We start from the raw sequence: 24419 nt of genomic DNA, 5'->3' as shown, positions 1-24419 counted from the left end.
GAAAAGAAAAGCTCAAACTATCTCTGTTTTCCAACATGATCCTATATTTAGAACCCCCACAAAAAAAAAAATTCCACCAGAAAACATTCAGAACTCATAAATGCATAAGGATAAAATATCAATGTCCATAAATTAATTACATCCCTATACTCAAATGATGTATCTGTTGAAATTAGGAAAATTATCCCATTCACAATAACAAAAGAGGTGAAAGAATTCTAAAATAAAAATTATATAAAACTAAAGAAAGAAATTGAAGAATACCTTAGAAGATGGAAATACCTCCCATGTTTTTGGATTGGCAGAATTTATGTTTTCAAACTAACCATAATTTCAAAAATGCTATACAAGTTTGAAGCTATTCCCATCAAAATTCCAATGATGTTCTTCATGAAATAGAAAAATCAGACATGAAATTCATTGGGAAAAATAATAGGCCCAAAATAGCCAAAGTCAATACATTTAAGAGTGATAAGTGGTATATGTGCTTACTTTATCTTCAAATGGTAAGACTGACTTACACATACTTCTTTAGGGCTAACCATAATTTGGGAAAAACAAAAATTGTCTCAAGTTTTACTTTATCTTCTTCCTCTGGATCTCTGTTAGCTCTAGGTTCCTAATAACTAAAAGTCTTCTGCTAATCACAGAAGTATGATAGTGTGTGTCATGTTCAAACATTTTCTTTCTTTCAGTGTTACAAAAGGGCTCTGCAATGATAAATTGTTTGAGCAATATCATTAATGTTTCTTTCCCTCAGATAAGACTTACATTTTGAAAGCTATCATCACCCAAAGAAGTGCCTAAAGGATGCAGTGTTTGGAGAAACATTTCAGGCACCAAAACAGTTGTCTTGATAAATGATTCTTGGAATAGTAACCTTGCCTAACATTCCTCATATGTAGATATGAGAATTCTCAGGTCTGAGCAATAGGTATAATAGACAGAAGCATTTATAATTCTGATGTTACAGTCTGAAGATGAATCAATACATCTTATACACTAAAAGATAGTGGCTGTTGTGGTGTCTTCTGAAAGAAACACATAAAAAATTATTAGGCAGACTAATAACCTGTCATGTAGTTTGATATTCAAAGTCACTTACATATTCTGACATAAAAATAAATCAGAATTTTTATCTAGATAAAATTTTTGTTTGTATCCTGTCTATCATACTCAAATTTAGGGATCCTTGGCAACATAAATCACTTCTTCGGCTGCTTACTACCAAACAATATATAAATCATCCTCTGTTGAGAGCCACAGCCGAAGGGGCCCCAGCAAACTTCCAGCTGCCAGCAAACTTCCAGCTGCCGGCTGATGATTGGCTCACAGCGGCCCCAGCAACATCTAGCTGATTGGCTCCTCGGCCCCAGCAACATCTAGCTGATTGGCTCCTCTGCGGTGATGCTCATTGGACTGTTTCCCTGCCCTTTCAGACCACGGAGCTGCTCATTGGGGGACTTTTTTGGCTCCGCCCACGTGACCCAGCCAATTGGCCTCAAGAGCAGGAGGATTGTGGGAGGTGGGGAGAAGCTTGAGTGGGAGAGAGAGGCTTGTGGAAAAGCCGGTGGTGGCAGTTGAGGCTCTGAGGGTTTTTCCTGAGAGGCTGTTTTGTTTGGCGTGTGTGGTTCTAAAAATAAAGTTAGTTTCTTTTGACAAGTGGCTCCTGATTGTGCCCAGCCAGACTGCGGCATTTGGTGGGCCGCACGGGGAGCGACTGAGGGTAAGTGAAACTGCTCGCCCCTGAGGGCAGGGCAAGAGGATGGGTAGCCATTTTAAGATTCCTCTTTTGTTATTTTGTTTCACTTTTGTTTTAAGTTGCCTGTCCCTGGAGATGTGTAAGATGGAAGAAAAACCGCTCACATCTGAGGAACAGATAGGGAGAAAGGACAGATGGACATTTCAGGAGGCTATTATAATGATTTTGTGTTGTTCCAATTTTGTTTCACTCAGTTTCAGTTTTGTTAGGCGTTATCTTGTTGGGTTGTATTATAGTAGAAATACGGGATCAGAAATTAGTAAAAAACAAACTGAAAGAGTGTTAAGTAAATTGTTAGAGGAAGGAGGCATCTCAGTAAAATCAAGAACAATCAGGGCATACGTTGATACAATGCAAAAATGTAGCCCATGGCTTTTTAAGGAGGAGTTGTTAAATATATCACAATGGAACCATCATGGTGAAGATTTAAAAAGAATAGAAAAGAAAAGCCCAGGGACTCTGCAAGTTGGCACATTGACATTGTGGGCGTTGGTGTCTTGTTTGCTTAGTCCAAAGCCTTCAGTTCAGACAATGGTAGAGGAAGGAGAAGACATAATGATTCAAGTAAAAGAGAAGGCCTCTCAAGCTAGTCAGACAGAGGAAAAGATTCAAGTAAAAGAGAAGGCCTCTCAAGCTAGTCAGACAGAGGAAAAGATTCAAGTAAAAGAGAAGGCCTCTCAAGTTAGTCAGACAGAGAAAGAAAGTGTAAAACAGAAAAAGCCATCAGGGGGAAGGTTACAACAGGAGACTGCTACTAACACCTTTCTATCACCAGAGGGTGTAAGTGTCCAACCAACAGCACCACCTCTACAGGAGACTGCTACTAACACCTTTCTATCACCAGAGGACATAAGTGTCCAACTAACAAGGCCACCTCCATATGCTGGGAGGTCCCCAACCCCCGCAGTTGATAGTTGGGATCCTGAGACAAGATCTCAAATATTAACATGCCCTGTATTTGAGGCAGGAGGGCAGCGATTTTACCAAGTTTTAAATTTCAAAACAGTGAAGCAGCTAAAAGAGGCTGTAACAACCTATGGTCCTCAAGCACCCTTCACTGTAAGCATGGTCGAATCCATTAACAACTTGAACATGACGCCAACAGATTGGGCTAATATGTGTAAAGCTGTGCTAAATGGAGGACAATACCTGTTATGGAAGGTTGCCAATGAGGAATTTTGCAAGGAGACGGCTAGGCGAAATGCAGCAGCTGGTTATCCTCAGAGAAATCTAGATATGTTGTTAGGAAAGGGACCTTATGAGGATCAGCAGCAACAAATTGCATATGATCCTGGCGTATACGCACAAATGGCTGCAGATGCAATTAAGGCATGGAAGACTTTACAAGGACATGGAGGTTTACAAGGTCAATTATCTAAGGTAATACAAGGAGCTAATGAACCTTATGCTGAATTTGTAGATAGGCTTATTCAAACAGCTACCAGAGTTTTTGGGAATACAGAACAAGCAATGCCATTACTAAAACACCTGGCTTATGAGCAAGCGAATCGTTGGTGCAGAGATATCATTAGACCATGGAAACATGAAGATTTAAACACATATATTAAATTATGTAGAGACATTAATGAACAAGAGCAAGTCGTGGCAGCTGCAGTAAAACAGGCTTTAGATGCCAGAGACATTAATGAACAAGGGCAAATTGTGGCAGCTGCAGTAAAACAGGCTTTAGATGCCAGGCCAAGAACATGCCACAATTGTGAACAAACAGGACATTTTAAAAGGAATTGCCCCATAGGAGGAAGGTTTAACAAAACTAGGTATCAAAGGAGTAGAATACCAGGTATTTGCCCACGATGCCGTAGAGGGAGACATTGGGCTAATGAATGCCGTTCTCAAACCACCATAGAGGGTACTCCATTATCAAAAAATGAACAAGGACCAGGTGTTTATCCACGATATCGTGGAGAAAGGCATCGGGCTCCATTGCCAAAAAATGGACAGGGGGGCCCAATGCTCCGGGGCCCAAAACCACAAATATACGGAGCACTGGAGGAACCCAGCAACCCCATCAGGGTAGTGCCCAGGACACATTGTCCATCAGATCCCTCATCAGACAAACCAGAGGGAGCGCAGGGTTGGACATCTGCGCCTCCGCCAGAGCAGTACTAACTCCAGAGATGGGAGTTCAAATCATTCCCACAGGGGTGAAAGGACCTCTTCCCAAAGGAACAGTAGGCTTATTATTGGGACGCAGCTCTTCTACTCTAAAAGGACTTATGATAAGTCCTGGGGTAATTGATCCCGATTATGAAGGTGAAATACAAATTGTAGCCAGTTCTCCAAAGGGTATATCAGTAATTTCACCAGGAGATAGAATAGCACAGTTACTAATAATACCCAGCCTACATGATAAATTTTCCAGTCGTACTGTAGAAAGAGGTTCCAAGGGATTAGGCTCCACAGGTGTAGATTGGGCTATGCTTTCTTTAAATTTAGATTCTCGCCCCATGCTAAAACTAAATATTCAAGGACATGAATTTAATGGGCTACTGGATACAGGTGCAGACCTTAGCATCATCTCTCGTCAAGAATGGCCAAAACATTGGCCATTACAACAAGCCACTCAAACGCTTCGAGGCCTAGGAGTGGCAACTAATCCCCATAGAAGTGCAATGGTATTAGATTGGAAGGATCCTGAAGGATGTGAAGGAACTATACAGCCATATGTATTGGATCATCTTCCCGTAAATTTATGGGGACGAGATGTCCTAGATCAATTAGGTTTGACATTAACAAATAACATCAACCAAAATGCACCCACTATTATGACTAGACAAGGTTTTAGGAAAGGAAAAAGATTAGAAAAACAAGAACAAGGTATAGCAGCACCAATACAAATAGATCAAGGAACAGACAGACATGGGTTCGATTTTCAGAAAGGGCCACTGAGACAATAAAAATTACGTGGAAATCAGAAAGACCAGTATGGGTTCCTCAGTGGCCCCTGACTAAAGAAAAGATACAAGCAGCCCATGACCTGGTCAAACAACAATTAGCAGAAGGACATATACAACCTTCTGTATCTCCCCATAATACTCCCATTTTTGTCATCAAAAAGAAATCTGGTAAATGGAGATTATTGCAAGATTTAAGAGCCATTAATAATGAGATGGTTATTATGGGACCTGCTCAATCAGGGATTCCTCAGTTGTCTGCTTTGCCAAAAACCTGGTATGTTTTAGTTATAGATATTAAAGATTGTTTTTTTTTCAATTCCAATTCATCCTGAGGATAGTCCACGTTTTGCATTTACTATCCCTGCACTGAATCATGAAGGTCCTGATCAGAGATATGAATGGAAAGTACTCCCTCAAGGGATGGCTAACAGCCCAACTATGTGTCAAATTTATGTTAACAAAGCAATCCAGCCACTTAGAAATCAAAATCCTGAACTACAAATATTTCACTATATGGATGATGTATTATTAGCACACAAAGATAAAAACACATTGCTAGAATGTTATGCCACACTTACAAACTTATTAAAAAATTATAATCTAGAGATAGCAATAGATAAAGTACAATTAAATTTTCCAATTAATTATTTAGGAGTTCTATTATCCTCAACCATGGTCCGTCCACCAAAAATTCAAATACGAGTAGATCAACTCAAATCACTTAATGACTTTCAAAAGTTATTAGGAGACATAAATTGGATAAGGCCTTATTTAGGTATACCAACAGGAGAGTTCGGACCTTTATTTGATATCCTAAAAGGTCCATCAGATCCAAATTCACCCCGAATGTTAATGCCTGAAGCAAGAAAGGCATTAAAAATCATTGAAACATATATGGAAAATATGCATTTGGATAGAATTGATATAAGTTTGCCTTTATTATTTATTGTACTACCAACAAAAAATATTCCTACAGGAGTATTTTGGCAAGAAGGTCCATTATTATGGATACGTTTATCTTATTCTCCTAACACTATTCTTACTAGGTATCCTGAGGCTGTAGGACAATTAATACTCAAAGGAATAAAAGCAGCAAAGGGAGTGTTTGGAATTTCTCCCAATAAAATTATTACTCCATATACTATGAATCAAATTGATGAGTTAGCTAATGAGTTAAATACTTGGGCAATAATCATGTGCAAATCTAATGTTTCATTTGATAACCACTTACCATCTAATCCTTTATTGTCTTTTTGGTCATTGCATCCTGTAATTTTTCCAAAAATGACAAGAAAAACACCTATCATGAATTCTCCAAATATATTCACTGATGGGTCAAATAATGGTACAGCAGCAGTAGTTACCCCTGATCAAACTTTTACATTTTTAGTACCCAAACAATCAGCTCAAACGGTAGAGCTTAATGCAGTTTTACAAGTTTTTGTGATGTTTAAAGATTCTGTATTTAATTTATTTTCTGATAGTCAGTATGTAGTTAATGCTATAGTATCTCTTGAAGATGCTGGTAGGATTTCCCCTTCTTCTACTGTTTTCTCTTTGCTTTCCACTATACAAAGTCTAATCTGGGACAGAAAAGATCCATTCTTTATAGGACATATCAGGGCACATACAGGATTGCCTGGAGCCCTTAGTTTGGGCAATGATTTAGCAGATAAAACTACACATGACATACATATTTTCTCTACACTAGAAGAAGCTATAAATTTTCATAAAAAGTTCCATGTCAATGCTAATACTTTACAAAAGCGTTTTAAAATAACTAAGGAACAAGCTAGACAAATAATAAAACAATGTCAAAATTGTGTGACCTTTTTACCACAAGTTAATCTTGGAGTCAATCCTAGAGGATTGATACCTAACCATATTTGGCAGATGGACGTCACACACTTGCCAGAATTTGGAAAATTAAAATATTTGCATGTTACAGTTGATACTTCTTCTGGATTTTTGATGGGCTCCCTTCATGCCGGAGAAAAAACTAAAGATGTTATAGCTCATTGCTTACAAAATTTTGCCACTGTGGGTGTTCCAAAACAGTTAAAAACAGATAATGCCCCTGGTTATACTTCTACCTCTTTTAAACAATTTTGCTCAACATTTGGCATTACTCATATAACAGGAATCCCATACAATCCACAGGGACAAGGCATAGTTGAAAGAGCTCATCAAACTATTAAAATGTACTTATTAAAGCAAAAAGAAGGAATTGGGAAGGGGTATATATTCCCCAAAGATAAACTTAAAATAACCCTTTTTACTCTAAACTTTTTAAATTTGGATTCATCAGGACTTAGTGCTGTGGAAAGGCATATGTGTCCAAAAAATGTGCATAAGCCCAAGGTACTTTGGAAGGATATTCTAACAGGACAATGGAAAGGTCCTGACCCAGTAATTGTCTGGAGTCGGGGGTCTGTTTGTGTGTTTCCACAGGGAGAACAGCAGCCGATTTGGATTCCAGAGAGATTAACCAAGGTCCTGACCCAGTGATTGTCTGGAGTCGGGGGTCTGTTTATGTGTTTCCACAGGGAGAACAGCAGCCGATTTGGATTCCAGAAAGATTAACTAAAGCGATTTCTACAGACCAAAAAGAAGATGATTTGCCTCAAATCCATAACAACTGATATCCAAAACTCCAGTTTGGCTATTCTTACATCTGCAACAGAACCAGGATGCTTTTTTCAATATCTATTTTATTATTGCCCTTTGCCATATCATGAAGTTCTATTTTGTTTTTTGAGCTCATACAGACCTAGGTTAATGTTTTGCTGATCAGTTCTATTTTTTGACTATAGAGTTTTTAAACATTGCTATGGAGATTTCACCTGTAAAAAGTTATAAGGCCTTTACTATAAGGTTATGTGTTGTATGTATTATATTATGTGTGCACACTTGTGTTTTGTGTTATATGTTTGAATGTATGTATATCCATATATCATATATGATGAGCGCTCATGATAAAATGGATCCAAATATTTTTTTTTCACGTGATTTATATGGTTTAATTTAAATTGGGTAAACAACTGTTGAGGATTGTTTTAATATGTAAACAAAAAAGAAGGTTAACAGATCTGTTTGTTTACTTTCACCTTTCCTTTTCATTATATTTAATAATTCTCTTGAAGACAATGTAAATTGTTAAGAAAATTGTTTTCTTTTAGTGCCTTCTGTTATGTTACATAATTTTTTCTTTAGCCATTATTGCCAGAATTCCTATCTTCATCCCAGTGCCGATGAAGACAATGTAAATTGTTAAGAAAAGTGTTTTCTTTTAGTGCCTTCTGTAATGTTACATAATTTTTTCTTTAGCCATTATTGCCAGAATTCCTATCTTCATCCCAGTGCTGGTGAAGTCAAAGATAAAACCAATCTACAGCTTCTACAATAGCCATCACTGAACTGCTTGCAGAACTTGCCTGGACACATTGTGAGCTCACCTGTATGCATTGTGAACTATCTGTTGGTGCAGCGACTTGTGGTAGTGTTGGGGTATTTTTGCTGATGATGTCACCGGTGGTACAATTTTTCAAAGGAGCCCTCAATTGGCTTAATGTCATGGCATTTTGCATCCTCCTCTACTAGTGATGGTCTAAAATTTGGGGGCCAACAGAGGTGAGGCAAAGAACCTCACCCCCCCACTGGTGCAAAGGCCTATCCACAAGTATAGCTGTATGCTGGACCGGTAGTCAGTGACGGGTATGATCCAATTGCAGTGGTACCAACCTAAGACAGGAGGCTGACGCCTAGAGGTCAGTTCATCCGATAACGGGTAAGGACCATATGTTGAATTGGACTGCCTAACAGACACGGTCCCTAAGCCACATGCTTGTTGTTTAAACAGAGAGGGGGAGATGTTGAGAGCCACAGCTGAAGGGGCCCCAGCAAACTTCCAGCTGCCAGCAAACTTCCAGCTGCCGGCAGATGATTGGCTCACAGCGGCCCCAGCAACATCTAGCTGATTGGCTCCTCGGCCCCAGCAACATCTAGCTGATTGGCTCCTCTGTGGTGATGCTCATTGGACTGTTTCCCTGCCCTTTCAGACCACGGAGCTGCTCATTGGGGGACTTTTTTGGCTCCGCCCACGTGACCCAGCCAATCGGCCTCAAGAGCAGGAGGATTGTGGGAGGTGGGGAGAAGCTTGAGTGGGAGAGAGAGGCTTGTGGAAAAGCCGGTGGTGGCAGTTGAGGCTCTGAGGGTTTTTCCTGAGAGGCTGTTTTGTTTGGCGTGTGTGGTTCTAAAAATAAAGTTAGTTTCTTTTGACAAGCGGCTCCTGATTGTGCCCAGCCAGACTGCGGCAATCCTCATCTTGGTCCCATGTTTAATCAATTTAAAATATCTGACATAATTTTCACATGAAAGTATGTTCAAAGACACTGAATGGAAAATAAATTCTCCTTATATAAGGACAGATAAAGAATATTTTATTCTGTGAAAGCAGGAGATTTCATTCTCTGAGGTAGACACAGTTAAAACAATGGGTTATCTCATAAATGGATTCCTTTTGGTTTTGTGTTTTACTGAAATAAAATTCTATGAATGTACAGGATACTTTTACAAAATATGTTTGGAAAAATCTATTTTTATCCTATTAAAAAAATCTATGAGTTGGGGATATAGCTCATTGGTAGAGCATTTGCATAGTATACATGCCACCCTGGGTTTGATCCCTAGCATTAAAAAAATGAAAAGATAAACAACAGCAACAACAATAAAGATACAACATACTATGGTAAAATATTTTTAAATCTGGAATAGAATTACAGAGTCCTTTATGAATATTGTCCCATATGCTTGATAGCTGAGTAACATGAACAAATCAATTCATCTTTCTATGATTTGCAGTTGGACAAAAAGTTCATTGGGAAATATTTATATTGGGAAATTTTTTTTGCTTTTTTTTATTGGTTGTTCAAAACATTACAAAGCTCATGACATATCATCTTCCATACATTTGATTCAAGTGGGTTATGAACTCCCATTTTTCACCCCAAATACAAGTTGCAGAATCACATCGGTTACACATCCACATTTTTACATAATACCATATTAATGACTGTTGTATTCTGCTACCTTTCCTATCCCCTACTATCCCCCCTCCCCTTCCCTCTCATCTTCCCTCTCTACCCCATCTGTTGTTGTTTAAATCTCTCCCTTGTTTTTTTTCCCCTTTCCCCTCACAAACTCTTATATGTAATTTTGTGTAACAATCAGGGTCTCCTTCCATTTCCATAGTTTCTCTTCTCTCTCCCTTTCTCTTCCCCGACTCATCTCTGTTTAATGTTAATCTTTTCCTCATGCTCTTCTTCCCCGTTCTGATCTTAGTTGCTCTCTTTATATCAAAGAAGACATTTGGCATTTGTTTTTTAAGGATTGGCTAGCTTCACTTAGCATAATCTGCTCTAATGCCATCCATTTCCCTGCAAAATCCATGATTTTGTCATTTTTTAGTGCTGCATAATACTCCATTGTGTATAAATGCCATAGTTTTTTAATCCATTCATCTATTGAAGGGCATCTAGGTTGGTTCCACAGTCTAGCTATTGTGAATTGTGCTGCTATGATCATTGATGTCGCAGTATCCCTATAGTATGCTCTTTTAAGGTCCTCAGGGAATAGACCGAGAAGGGCGATAGCTGGATCAATTGGTGGTTCCATTCCCAGCTTTCCTAGGAATCTCCATACTGCTTTCCATATTGGCCGCACCAATTTGCAGTTCCACCAGCAATGTACAAGTGTACCCTTTTCCCCACATCCTCGCCAGCACTTATTGTTGCTTGACTTCATAATGGCTGCCAATCTTACTGGAGTGAGATGGTATCTTAGGGTGGTTTTGATTTGCATTTCTCTGACTGCTAGAGATGGTGAGCATTTTTTCATGTACTTATTGATTGATTGTATGTCCTCCTCTGAGAAGTGTCTGTTCAGGTCCTTGGCCCATTTGTTGATAGGGTTGTTTGTTATCTTATTGTTTAATTTTTTGAGTTCTTTGTATATTCTGGATATTAGGGCTCTATCTGAAGTGTGAGGAGTAAAAATTTGTTCCCAGGATGTAGGTTCCCTATTTACCTCTCTTATTGTTTCTCTTGCTGAGAAATAGAAAATTAAGTTGGACTTTGTTTCCCAATAGCATACAATGAATAAGTTATAATGATCATGCTAAATAAATTGTCCTTCTAACAAAGTCTATAATATCCAGAACTAATCCATTTGGAGCAGCTTTAAGAAAGACTTTTTTAGGGAATTGTGCTTATAGGAAGATAGATAGTTAAGTTCCCAAGTACTTCTACCAAACTCTCTAATATATTCACAGGAAAGAAATGATTTGCCAAATAATGTAATTTCTATATAAGTAATAAAAAATACCACTTATTGTCTTTAAGCTGTTAAAATATTGAAATATATCTCCAGGGGAATTCTGTTTCTTTCCAAGATGAAAAGGTAATGGAAGGTTAAGTGATACAAAAGACAAAGTATACACAAAATTCATACCAATTTCAATTTCAGGTAGCATTTTATCATGAGAAGTTTAAAATGTCATGAAAGCATGCTAAACAACCTGTTAAACTAGGAGAATAATGCAGATATTGATAAGCTTAAGAAATAAACAGTTATAAATATATGCGATATTGATGTTAACAGCAACTATTGAAAGGGTAAAAAAGAATGTATAACTTTGTAACTAGAAAGAATATGAAAACAAAATTCCTAGATGTATACAAGGAAAGTAGAAACTAATAATAATTGGATAGAGATGCAGAGAAAGATGGCAGTGAGTAAGACACTGTGGTGATGATCTCCCCAGACATATAAAAGTTTGAAAAACTGTTCTTGAAACAAACTACTTTCAGAAGAGCAACAAAGCCAAGTGAGAGCCCATTGTGCCTAGTTTTAGCATAATAAAAAGGAAAGAGCAATTGAAATTGACAGGAAGGAAAGAGTTGACCATGTTACACCTCCTCCAACTCCAAGTTGCATATGAGAAAGGAGGGAATTATGTCTAGACATTAGATTGAAACCAAGTACCATGGTGAAACCTGCTGCCTAACAGATTCCCACAACACCTATTCACAAGTCAATACCTGCACTCTGCAGTTGGAGTGACTATAACTAGGTAGCTACTTGACAAAATCATACACTCTACTATCCACCCCCAAGCTTAGGTAGCAGAGGAGGGAGCCAGACTCTACCACAGAGGAGCAGCACATGAAATATATCACAAGACTCTGTATTGAGTCTCAGTGCCAGTCCTGCCGTGATGTAAAAGAGCAATAGGAAGAAATAAGAGAACCTATGCTTAGGCTACCATTGATAGATGAAACACCTAGCTCCCTGCCAAATGGGTGGTACAGACTCAATTTTTGTCCTGCATCTTGGCCAGCATTAGAATTGTCCTGGGGCACCCCTCCTGAGACTACACAGGTGCCTACTTGTGGATAGAGCCTCTGAAATTGGCCCTGTGCTGGGGGAGACACAGCTATAGTCTATTGAATTTCTATTCTGGTCTTCATCACCTATTGCTAGTTGTAGATACTTTGAGCCATGAACCTATCTCAGCAGAAGGTAGCTCATTGTAGGCTTTGGTACTGTTCAAGTGTTATGCTGGCAGGCTTTGGTACTGTTCAAGTGTTATGCTGGTCTTGGTAGACTGTGGGATAAGGGTGTGACATGGATTGGCTTCATTGGCGACCATAGTTGTAACATAAGATCCTGGGGCTTCTCATTAAACGGAGATTTTACAGAGAAAGAGGAAGAATTCCAGAATGTCTTACCACAGGCAGGTGACATTAGACAAGGCATGTGGGCTGACTACAACCACAGACAAAAACTTGTAAGGATAGTCTATGTTTTTTAGGTACTTCTGCAATCATGTTGAACAATAAGACAGTGCAGAGTTAAGGCAAACTTGTGCTTTGATCTTCCTCTAGTGCTGAAATAGCAACAATACAACCACAACAGATTCTTGGAAAATGAGTACCTAGTTTGCCACTGAGTACTGAAATACTGGATGTGCCTACAGGTTCTGAGAAAATAAGCAATCTGTTTAGAATTTCTGGAAAGACAATCACAAAGGCAGATTTTGAAGAATGGAATAAATATTTAAACCTTCAATATACAGGAGACATTGCATGAAAACAAACATCAAAAACTTTCATGAAACTGACCTCATACAACTCATTAAAATAAGGTGCCAGAAACTGAGTAGATAGTAACTGAAGTGGGAAAAATCTTGGGTAGATATTTTAAAGCAGCTATTTTAAAGAAAATAAATGGTATTGAAGAAAACAGAGATGAATCAAAACTATAACAGATAAATTTAACAGAGAGATGGAAGCAAACAAAAAAATAAGAAACAGAAATCCATGAGTTGTAATATTCAGTGAGATAAAAAATGTGATATAAGACACAGATAGTAGGAATGATCAGACAGAAGAAAGAATTAGTGAGTTTGAAGACAGGTTATTTTAAAATACACAGAAGAGAAAAAAGAAAAGAATGAAGAGGAATGAAGAAAGCTTACAGAAACTTTGGAAGAGTATAACAAGAGCAAATACTTGTTATTGAGGGGATTGAGGGCACTTTCCACTGAGCCATATCCCCAGCACTGTTTTGTATTTTATTTAGAGACAGGGTCACAACGAGTTGTTTAGTGCTTTGCTTTTGCTAAGGCTGGCTTTGAACTTGCAATCCTACTGTCTCAACCTCCGGAGCCACTGGGATTACAGGCATGCATCATAGAACCTGCTGCTATGAAAATTTAAAAGAAAATTGAGAATGCCAAATGGTATGAAGCTTACTTAATGGAACAGTAACAGAAAACTTCTCAAAACTATGGAAAGGTACAAGTATACAGGGAAAGGAAGGTCAAAGGTCACTAGTCAAATTTAACACACTCAGTTATACCCAAAAATATCTTATAATCAGGGGCTGGGGCTGTAGCTCAGTAGTAAAGCACTTGATTTGCATGTGTGAGGCACTGGGTTCAATCCTCAGCACCATATAAAAATAAATAAAGACACTGTGTGTTCATCTACAACTCAATAAATGTTTAAAAAAAGATATAATCAAACTCCCACAGTTAAAACATAAAGATTCTCAAAAAAGCAAGATAAAATAAACAACATATAAGTGTCCCAATTCGACTAACAGACAAGATATAATCAAACTCCCACAGTTAAAACATAAAGATTCTCAAAAAAGCAAGATAAAATAAACAACATATAAGTATCCCAATTCGACTAACACACTTCTCAGAAGACATCTCAAAATTCAGGAGAGAGTGGTATATGATTTTCACAGAAGAAAGAAAACAGTTCACTGAGAATACTGTACCCAGCAAAGCTATCAAGAAATGAAGAAGAGATAAAAGCATTCTTAGAGAAACAACAGCTGAGAGAATATCCACACCAGATCTGTCTATTTCTAAGGAAAGCTCTTCAGACTGAATTAGTTATCAATGATTAAGAAGAAAACTTGGGAAGTTATAGTACTCACTGGTAAGATGAACTATACAAATAAATTCAATATGATCTAATAAAGTGAATGGTGTTTAAATCATTTATAACTTTAAAGACTAAAGAACAATTAAAAACAAAAAATTACATTACTCTTAAGAGATAGGAAATATAAAAACTTATAAAATGGGATATCAAAAATTCAAAATGATGGGTGGAAAAAAGGGCAAGTGCAGGGTTTTCTTAGTTATCTTTGTTCCTATTTTATCTTTAAGATAAAAATAATAATATAATGTACATAATATAAAACAATAATAATATAATTTCAAAACAGACTGTTATTATCAAAACTTTTTAAAAACTCAAGGTAACCACATTGAAAAGAATCTGTAATACACAAACCAAAATAATGAGAAAAGAATCAAAGAACATTATAATGTGTCATTCACTTAACTACCAGGCTATAAGAAAGGGCAAAAGAATGAATGGAACTACAATAAAACTAGAAAAAAAATGTTACATAAAGACTGTAGTAAAATCTTACCTGTAAGAATTAACTTGAATGTCAGTTAATTAAATTTAAAATTAGAAGGTACAGAGTGACAGATGAGTAAAAATAGATCCAACTATATATTGGTTATATAAAATTCACTTTACCTCTAAAAACACACAGAATGAAAATATAGGGAAGTAGAAAGCTATTCCATGCAAATGGATAACAAAAGAAAGTAGAGGTAATAATATTAATATCAGATTAATAAACCTTAAATCAAAAGCAGCAAAAATAAACAAGAAGTATCATTATATAATAATATAGGAATCAATTAACAGGAGCAAATAAGAGTTCTAAATATATATGCATCCAATATCGAAGCCCAAAAATACAGAATACAATTCATTAATAGACCTAAAGGGAGAGATTAGCTTTAATAAAATAATAGCTGGGGCATTAACCCCTTACTTTCATCAATGGACAGATGATCCAGACAGAAACTCACTGATGAAATATCAGAGTTAAATTATAGCCTAGAACAAATATGGACCTAATCAGTCATTTATGAATATTTCATGCAAAAGTTGCAGAATACACATTTTTCTTATTAGTAAATGAATCATTCACTAGTATAGATCATATGAACAATAATATAAAGAACAATAAATGCTAATGCAGTCATGGGGAAAAGGGTACCTTGTTGGTGAGACTTCAGACTAGTGCAATAACTCTGGAAAGCCATATGAAGATTCCTGAAAAACTAGGGATTGATCCACCATATGATCCAGGTATCCCACTCCTTGGTATTTCCCCCAAAGGTCTGAAGTTGGCATACTACAGAGACCTCAACCATATTTATATCAGCATAATTCATAATAGCTACATTATGGAATCAACCCAGATGCCTGTCAATAGATGAATGTATAAATAAATTGTGATATATACAAACACAATGGAGTTGTACTCAGCCATATACGCCATATACGTGATTGCATGAGCAATGTAATTCTGCAATCTGTACACTCAGAAAAATGAGAAATTATATCCCATCTGATTCAAATGTATGATTTGTCAAGATCATTGTATTGTCATGTGTAACTAATTAAAACAAATAAAAATGAATGAAAAAGAAAAAAAATTAAAAAATAATGAAATTATGGCATTTGCCAGTAAATGGATGGAAATGGAGGATTATCAGGCTAATTGAAATTAGACAAACTCAGAAACTCAAAGGTTGGATGTTTTCTCTTATATGTGGAAGCTAGTGTAAAATAAAGGAAAGGGGGAGGAAAGGATAGGATAACATAAAGAGTCAATTAAATACAAGTTAATAGATGATCTAAAGAAAATCTAGTAGGGAAAGGAGAATGGGAGAGGGAAGGGAGAATGGAGGGAAAAGGGGAAGGGAAAAGAGGGGATCATGAACTAAATTTGATTTCCATGCATATATGTGTTTGTCAGAATGAATCCAACCATTATGTGTAATTATAAACCTCTAATAAAATAAATAAATAAAAATAAAAATAAGACCCAACTTATATGTTGTTTACAAGAGACTCATCTTGTAGGAAAAGACTAACACAAGCTGAAAGTAAAATAATAGAAAAAGACAGTGCATACTGATGCAGTATGAAAACAAGCAGGAGTAGGTATTTATCTGACAAAGCAGGTTTCAAGAAAAAATTAATCAGAAGAGATAAGGAACTACATACTTTTACAGTGAACAATACAACAAAAAGTTATAATAGTAGTAAATATTTATGCCCCAAACATCAGTGCAACTAATTACATAAAACAAACACTTCTTGATATTAAGACTCAGAACTCAATACAATACTACTAGGTGATTTCAATGTACTTCTCTCACCAGTAGGCTGATAACTCAGACATAAAATCAATAAAATAATTTCTGACCTACATAACACTCTAAATCAAATGGAACGAACAGATATCTATAGAATATTTCATCAAAGAACAGATGACTTTCCTTTCCTTTTAGAAGCTCATGAAACCTTTTCTAAATTAGATCATATTTTAGGTCACAGAGCAAGTCTTAGAAAATAAAAAAAAATCACTTATGTTAAATCAGAGCATAGTGGAATAAAATCAGAAATTATCAGCAAGAGAAATCATAGAAACCACATAAATACATGGAGATTAAACAATACACTTTGGAATGAGAAATGGATCTTAAAAAGAATCAGAAGGGAAATAAAATTCCAAGAATCACTCAAGGGTATTTATATAACATAACAAAATTTCTAGGATACTATGAAGGCAGTTCTAAATGGCATTAGACAGTAAGTGCCTATTAACCAAAAAAAAAAAAAAAAAAAGATACAAATAAACACTCTAATGTTATATCTCAAGCCCCTAGAAAAGCAGGAGCAAACATTCCAAAACCATAAGAAGACAGTAAATAATTAAGAACCAAAATCAATGAAATAGAGAATACAATCAAAACAACAAAGAATCAATGTAACTATGATTTTTTTTCTTTCAAAAGATAAACCCTTATCCAAAATAACCAGAAGGGAGAAACGAACCAAATTAACAAAGTTACAGATGAAAATGGAAATATCACAACAGACATTTCCAAAATCCAGAGAATCTTCAGAGAATGTTTTGAAAACATATATTCCAATAAAATCTAGCAAGATATAGATAAGTTTCTAAACACATATTCTATCCAAATTGAACGAAGAGAACATAGGAAACCTAAACAGATCAATATTAAGCAATATTATTGAAACTGTAATAAAAATCCTTCCAAAAAAGGAAAGCCTGGGACCAGATGGATTCATACCTGACTTATACCAGACTTTTAAAGAAGAACTAGTGGCTATCCTGTTCTAATTATTCCATGAAATAGAAAAAGAAAAAAATACTCCCAAATTCCTTTTATGAATCAGGGATCAAACTAATACTAAAACCAGATAAAGATATATCAAGGAAAGAAAACTACAAACCAATATATTGATGAATGTAAACACAAGTTATTCTTAATAAAATGTAAGGTTAGTATTTTCAATAAATGGTGCTGGTAAAATTGAATATCCACATGTGCAAAAATGAAGCTAAATCCCTCTCTCTTGCCAGTTTCAAGGAACAAGTTATGTGATTTAAAGACTTTTATGTAAGAAACTGAAACTATGAAACCACCAGAAAAAAAAAAAAAAAAAAAAAAAAAACAGGAGAAATGTTTCAGAATATTAGAATGGAAAAGACCCCAAGAGCCTAGAAAAGGAAAGCATAAATAGACAAATGGGATTATATCAAACAAAAAAGTTTCTACACTGCAAAGTAAAAACTCAAAAGAACAGTGAGACAACCTACAGAATGAAAGAAGATAATTGCAATGTATATATTTGATAAGTGGCTCAATACAGAAAATATGATACTGTAAAAATTAAATTATAAATAAGTAACCCAATTGAAAAATGTGTAATATGGGTCAGGGTTGTGCCTCAGTGGTAGAGGGCTTGCCTTGCACGCATGAAGCCCTGGATTCGATCCTCGGCACCACATTAAAAAAAATATAATTAAAAATAAAGATATTTTTTTGTTGAGAGCCACAGCGAAGGGGCCCCAGCAATCTTTCAGACTGCCAGCTGATGATTGGCTCACAGCGGCCCCAGCAACATCTAGCTGATTGGCTCCTCTGCGGTGATGCTCATTGGGCTGTTTCCCCGCCCTTTCAGACTACGGAGCTGCTCATTGGGGGACATTTTTGGCTCCTCCCACGCGACCCAGCCAATCGGCCTCAAGAGCAGGAGGAGTGGGGGAGGTGGAGAGGCTTGGGGGAAGCCCATGGTGGCAGTTGGGCTCTGAAGGTTTTCCTGAGGAGCTGTTTTGTTTGGCGTGTGTTGTTCTACAAATAAAGTTTGTTTCTTTTGACAAGTGGCTCCTGAATTGTGCCCAGCCAGACTGCAGCACATAAAAAAAAAAAAATAATTAAAAATAAAGATTTTTTTTTAAAAAGAAAAATGTGTAATATATGTAAATAGACATTTCTCTTCTTTTTCCTCCTGTTTTTTCTTTTGGTACTTGGTTGAACCCTGGAGTACTTTACCACTGAACTACATCCCTAGTACTTTTTTTACTTTTCATTTTTAGACAGCATCTCACTAGATTGCTGAGGGTGTACCTTAGTTGCTGAGTATGGCCTCAAACTTGTGATCCTCCTGCCTCAGTTTACAGAGTTGCTGGGATTATAAGTATACACCAGTATGCCCAGCACTGAATAGACATTTTTCAAAGGGAGATACAAATTGCCAACAGGTACATGAAAAAATGTTCAGCATCACTAATAATCAAGGAATTACAATTCAAAACTGAAATGAGATACAATCTACCCAAGTAAGAATGACTAATATTTAAAAGAATAAAGATAACAAGTCTTGGTGAGGATGTAGAGAAAAAGGAACAGTTTTTAGGGATGCAAATTATTAAACCCACTGTTTATTTTCTCATACATGAATAAAGTGATCAAATTTTATAGCTGGTTATTCTCTTCCCTGTCTCTGCATATGAGAGCTTTGAGCTGCTGAAATGATTGGGAATGATTTGAAGTAAGGTCTGTCCAAGACACAGAGGAAAATGGAAATGATGCCATTAGCTTAGATTGCTTTACCAGCTGCTGATTTGAATTGTTTTCACAGCTTGCATGTGTTATAGGTTTAGAATTTCACTTGGCACAGAATCCTGATTTGGTTTGATCTTCATGTCCTGGGCAGGACTTGTTAGTTGAAGACAGGATACTAGAGTATATGAGTTCTTTCCATGCTCATACTTGCAAATTTGGGACTTGAATTTTACACTATCTCTGTAGTTGTGGCCTTGTGAGCCTTCCCCTTCTCCCTTCTCTCCTTTAACTTACTCATTTGACTACAAATGGAGACTTGAACTCCTCAAGTCTTGACTAGGGGTTGGGCGGTATGGGGGTAGTTGTTGGGTTTTATATATTTTTTTTTTTGTTTTTGAATTGGCTGTATATAATTTAAAATTATAAATGTATAATATATTATTTTTTGCACAGTGTTATCAGTTTAACTGAGTCAGTGGGTGGGGGCAGTTAGCATGATGGAGCCAGGAAGGCACAAATTAGATAGGGACAGAGTGCTTCAGTTCCAGGTAGTCTGCACAATAACGAATTAACCTTCCTATTGAAAATGCCGAATGTGTAGTTACATTACTTTAAATGATGTTGAATTGGAATTTAATAGCAGTCAGTTCTGGACACAATATTTTGATCTTACTTGAAAATTTTTGAAAGGGAAAAATAAGCAAAAATTTAAACTTATTGATTTTTATCCCCTGATATTATGGGGAATCAGAAAATTTCATGTGGCTAGATGCTGCTACCCTTTAAGTACCCTAGACTATAATTTAGACCTTTGAGAAGGTAGACTCTTGTTTCATAGGGAACTTTTATATGTTTGTACACACTCACACATTTTGCCTCAGTAAAATAGAAAAAGAAGCAAATTCATGAGTTGGTCTTCTATTTATATTTTGATTCCAAAAGCTGTTTGCTTACTTGCTATGGTTTGTTAATTTCAAGCCTAACTTAAATGGCTTAGTAGCAAATATGATAAATTTAAATGTGTTTACATTTTAAGAAGTATGCAGTGATACTTACAGAGCAGATAATTAACTCCAGAAGCAAATATTAAACTACATATTTTTTTAAAAAGCTGCTATGGAGGTTCCTCAAAATATTAAAATTTGAACTACTACATGATTGAATAGTTCCACTCTTGGGCATATATCCAAAGGAAATGAAATTAGTATGTCAAATAGACATCTGCACTGTTTTGTTAATTACACTACCAGGCTCAATAACCATTGATAAAGAAAATGTGGTACATATTCACAATGGAATACTATTAACCTGTGAAAATAATAGAAACCCTGCCACTTTTAACAACATAAATGTAACTAGAGATCATTATGTTAAATTAAAGTGAGACAAGAAAGACAAAAAACTGCATTATTTCACTCATTTGTGCATCCTAATAAATTGATCTAATCAAATTTAGAGTTGAGTGATAGTAGGGGTCTAGAACAGAGAAAGGGTGAGGGATGGGGCAAATTTGATCAAAGGTTTTTAAGTTACAACAGAATGTACCAAGAAGCTATAAGGTATAATTGTACAGTATGGAGACTGTAGATAATAATTATGGAATAAATTATAAACTGTATATTTGAAAAATCTAGAAGAAAGGATTCTGAAAGTGTTTGCCACAAACAATAAATTTTGAGGAGATAAATGTGTTTAATCTGTATAAACATCATTTAGTGAATATATATATATTGAACATTTCATGATACCCCATTAATATTCATAACTTTTGTGTTTTGTGTATCAATTAAAATGTTATAAAACAAAATATCACAGTTGCCTGACCCTAAAAAAAACTGTCAATTATCAAGGCACAGTGGCACATGCCTGTAATCCCAGGGACTCAAAAGGATGAGTCAGGAGGATTACAACTTCAAGGACAGTCTTAGGAACAAACTGAGGCCCTAACAAGTTAGTGAGACCCTGTATCAAGATAAAACTAAAAAAGGCCTGGGAATGTTGCTCAGTGGTTAAATACTCCTGAGTTCAATTAAAAAAAATCTGTCAAGCAGACCAATTTTTGATCCTTTTTTCCTTCTCCAGTGTCTCTTATGAATTCCATGTCTTCATGCTTTCTTTCAACTTGGCCTCAACCCCCCCCCCCAAAAAAAAAAACCAAAAAACCTGTCTTTCAGAAGGAACCCCAATATTTTCTTGCACTTAAAAGAAAATATACTTAACACTTGTAGATCTCTCAGGGAAAATTTTTCACACGCAAAGAATAAATCTTAAAGCCAAATAAATTACTTTTAAACATCAACATATTGGAAAAGGAAGTCATTTCTCAGACAAAAATGGCTCCTCTTTTGCAAATGGTAATCCTAATTGTTTGAGCCTCTTAAACGACTTTCAAATCCATCCTAGCTCAATCTTCCTAGAATTAAGGAAAATAATTTCTATGATTATTTCAGCCTCAACTAAAAACTCCTGATAATCGGTAAGTCTGGAGAGGGTGAGCATGTTTTTCTTTCCCAAAGGGGGAAAAAAAAAGACTGAACAGAGGGAACCAAGGCAAAAATTGTGGGCCCAAGTTTACATTTGGTGGAATGAATTGAGGTGAAGTATTTCCCAAACAGTGACATTGTAAGATGAATCTATCTGTGTCACTACATGACATTAATAATTTCAAATAATTTTGACTTATAAAGTATATTAACACCTGTTTTCCTAGTTGATTAGAAATTTCAGAATATGTTATGATCTCTGCCCAAAGCAAAACTTCACAAAAGAAAAATAATATGGGAAGAGTGTTTCAACTAACAAAGGTTAGTAAAGAGACTAGATTTAACTTTAGAATGTACTGGAGAGTTACTTCTCATATTTGCTTATTATAGGATATCTTTTTCACTAGGTTCATGGGTTATCTTTCTCTCATATTCTAAAACATAATCTTATATAAGAAGCAGTTACTTATTTACTTGATTTTTATCCAATTTCATTTGTATGCCAAAAAATAATATCAATATATTTTAAAATTTATTATATATGTTTACCTATATTTTATATAGAATACTATAGGAATTAGTATCCTAGCCTCAAGAAATGGGCTTGAGGTGATGGAGGGAACATAGAGAGAAATAGGAGTAGTCTGAGGTAGATCATGTCATGAGTTTAGAGTTGATCCTGTGGATGGAGTTGCCTTGGAGTGCTCTGGCACTTCTGAATGGGCACCTGTGTTGCACATTGAGCAAGTTACTTAACTTGCTTAAACATTGGTTTTCTGATGTGTAAAGTGAGAAAAATAAGAGTTACAGTGGGTAAATGTGAAGAATAATGAGGTATCACTTTGACTTAGCGAAATATATATTAACTAGTATAAATAGCAAACACTATTAAAATATTATTATTAATAATGCAGTCTGAAATTTCAGATGTGCACCAATTAAATTATTTAACTATATTTGCAGTCCATGCCATTGCTGTTGATGGATAAAAACTGAAATCATTTAAGAGCACTGATAGATTAGTAGAATATAAACAACAATAAAGAAATATATGGTAATAAATATTTTATAAAACAAAGTGTTGAAAGACCACTTACCACATCTATGATATCAGATTCCATTTCATGGCTGAGATCAGACTATAAGCAAAAAGAAAACAGAAGTTAGTGTGTAGTTATTGATATGAAATCTATTATTGTATTTAAGGAAACAGAGCAAATATCAATACATTTATGTTTCAAACAATACATTTATTTCTAAGTTGCAGAAATTTATTACTTGGAATCTGAGGAAGCAGCTAATATGAGTCACTATCTCTTCACAGACAGCTGTATACATTTACATTTATTTTGATTTTGATACACTTGGACTTATTCTTTCTTTATTATTTTATCTTATGTCTTTAATGGACCATGATATTTTGGGGCCCATTTACCATATTTCCTTGCATTCTACTGAATTACCTATTCCTCATTCTCTTGGTTTCCCCCTCTATTAGTCAACACATTCTATTTATGTACAATTAATATAAGAGTTTTATGCATGGCAGACTTAATTTGGCTAATCAACACATATATCCTTCTTTGATCAGGACAAAGATCTTAATACTCAAACCACCATTTTTCTATCTATTATGTTGCTATTATTCAATATTTCAGTCCCATATTTTCAATTGCCAAAATTAGTCTTCTTTACAGCTAAAGCCTATAAGGACTAAAAAATATATTTTAATGATGTCTGCCACACCATAGCTTTAAAACAAACTTAATTTACTCATTTTATAATAAATAACATACAAATTTACTAATTACAATATACAACTTGAAGATATATTTTATATGTGTATGGCTGCATGATCACAAAAAAGTAAGAATATTAAATGGTTCCCATACTCTAGAAAGGCTACATGTGGTCCTTCTCAGTCTTTCTTCAAAGGAGTAGAAATATCCTAAATTGTCTCTTAATGATTTTTCTGCTTTGAACTTCATATAAATAAAAACAGAGTATGCATTATGTTGTCTCTGGCTTCTTTCATTCACTGTACTATGTATAACAGTCATCTGGGTTGTTTCACAACACCCTTTCAGCTTTAAAAGACATATCTTTTCTCATTCTTCCAGTTTCATTACTCCTGTGTTCTTATAATTAGAGTACAACTCTAATAAAATAATTTAAATACAATTTTAATTTCTTGTGTATTTTAATTTATATTAATTGGAATAGTAAACTATTTAAATTTAAGGTAATTATCAATAGATATGCACTTATGTATATAATTTTATAGTATTTTGTCTTTGTTCCATCAGTTTTTTATTCCTCTTTTCAATTAAATATTTATAAGATTCTATTTCCTCTTGTCTATTAGGTTTTGTCTATGTCATCTTTTGTTAATCTTTCCATGGTTAATCTAAAACATATTTTTTTAAGAGAGAGAGAGAGAGAGAGAATTTTTTAATGTTTATTTTTAGTTTTCGGCAGACACAACATCTTTGTTTGTATGTGGTGCTGAGGATCGAACCCGGACCACACGCATGCCAGGCGAGCGCGCTACCGCTTGAGCCACATCCCCAGCCCTAAAACATATTTTTAAAGTCTGGTTTAGAAAAAAAAAATTTGTGTCCCAAAAATATTTTCAGGGAATAATGTGAAAATTATCTTCATAATAATCTTAAAATCACATTTTTTTCATTTGACGTTTTCATGAATAC

At 35.5% G+C, this 24419-nt stretch overlaps 1 protein-coding gene across 1 annotated transcript in view; it reads right to left on the bottom strand.

Annotated features, from left to right (window-relative positions):
- Positions 1-24419, bottom strand: part of LOC114091206 (uncharacterized) — a 502987-nt gene that overhangs the window by 281463 nt on the left and 197105 nt on the right. Inside the window, exon 6 of the mRNA XM_071606073.1 lies at positions 22809-22850. Within this exon, the coding sequence (XP_071462174.1) occupies positions 22809-22850 (42 nt within the window). The remainder of the gene's footprint in view (positions 1-22808; positions 22851-24419) is intronic.

The sequence above is a fragment of the Marmota flaviventris genome, chromosome X, assembly GCF_047511675.1.
Source record: "Marmota flaviventris isolate mMarFla1 chromosome X, mMarFla1.hap1, whole genome shotgun sequence".
Classification (NCBI taxonomy): Eukaryota; Metazoa; Chordata; class Mammalia; order Rodentia; family Sciuridae; genus Marmota; species Marmota flaviventris.
This window is presented reverse-complemented; position numbering and strand designations above follow the sequence as displayed.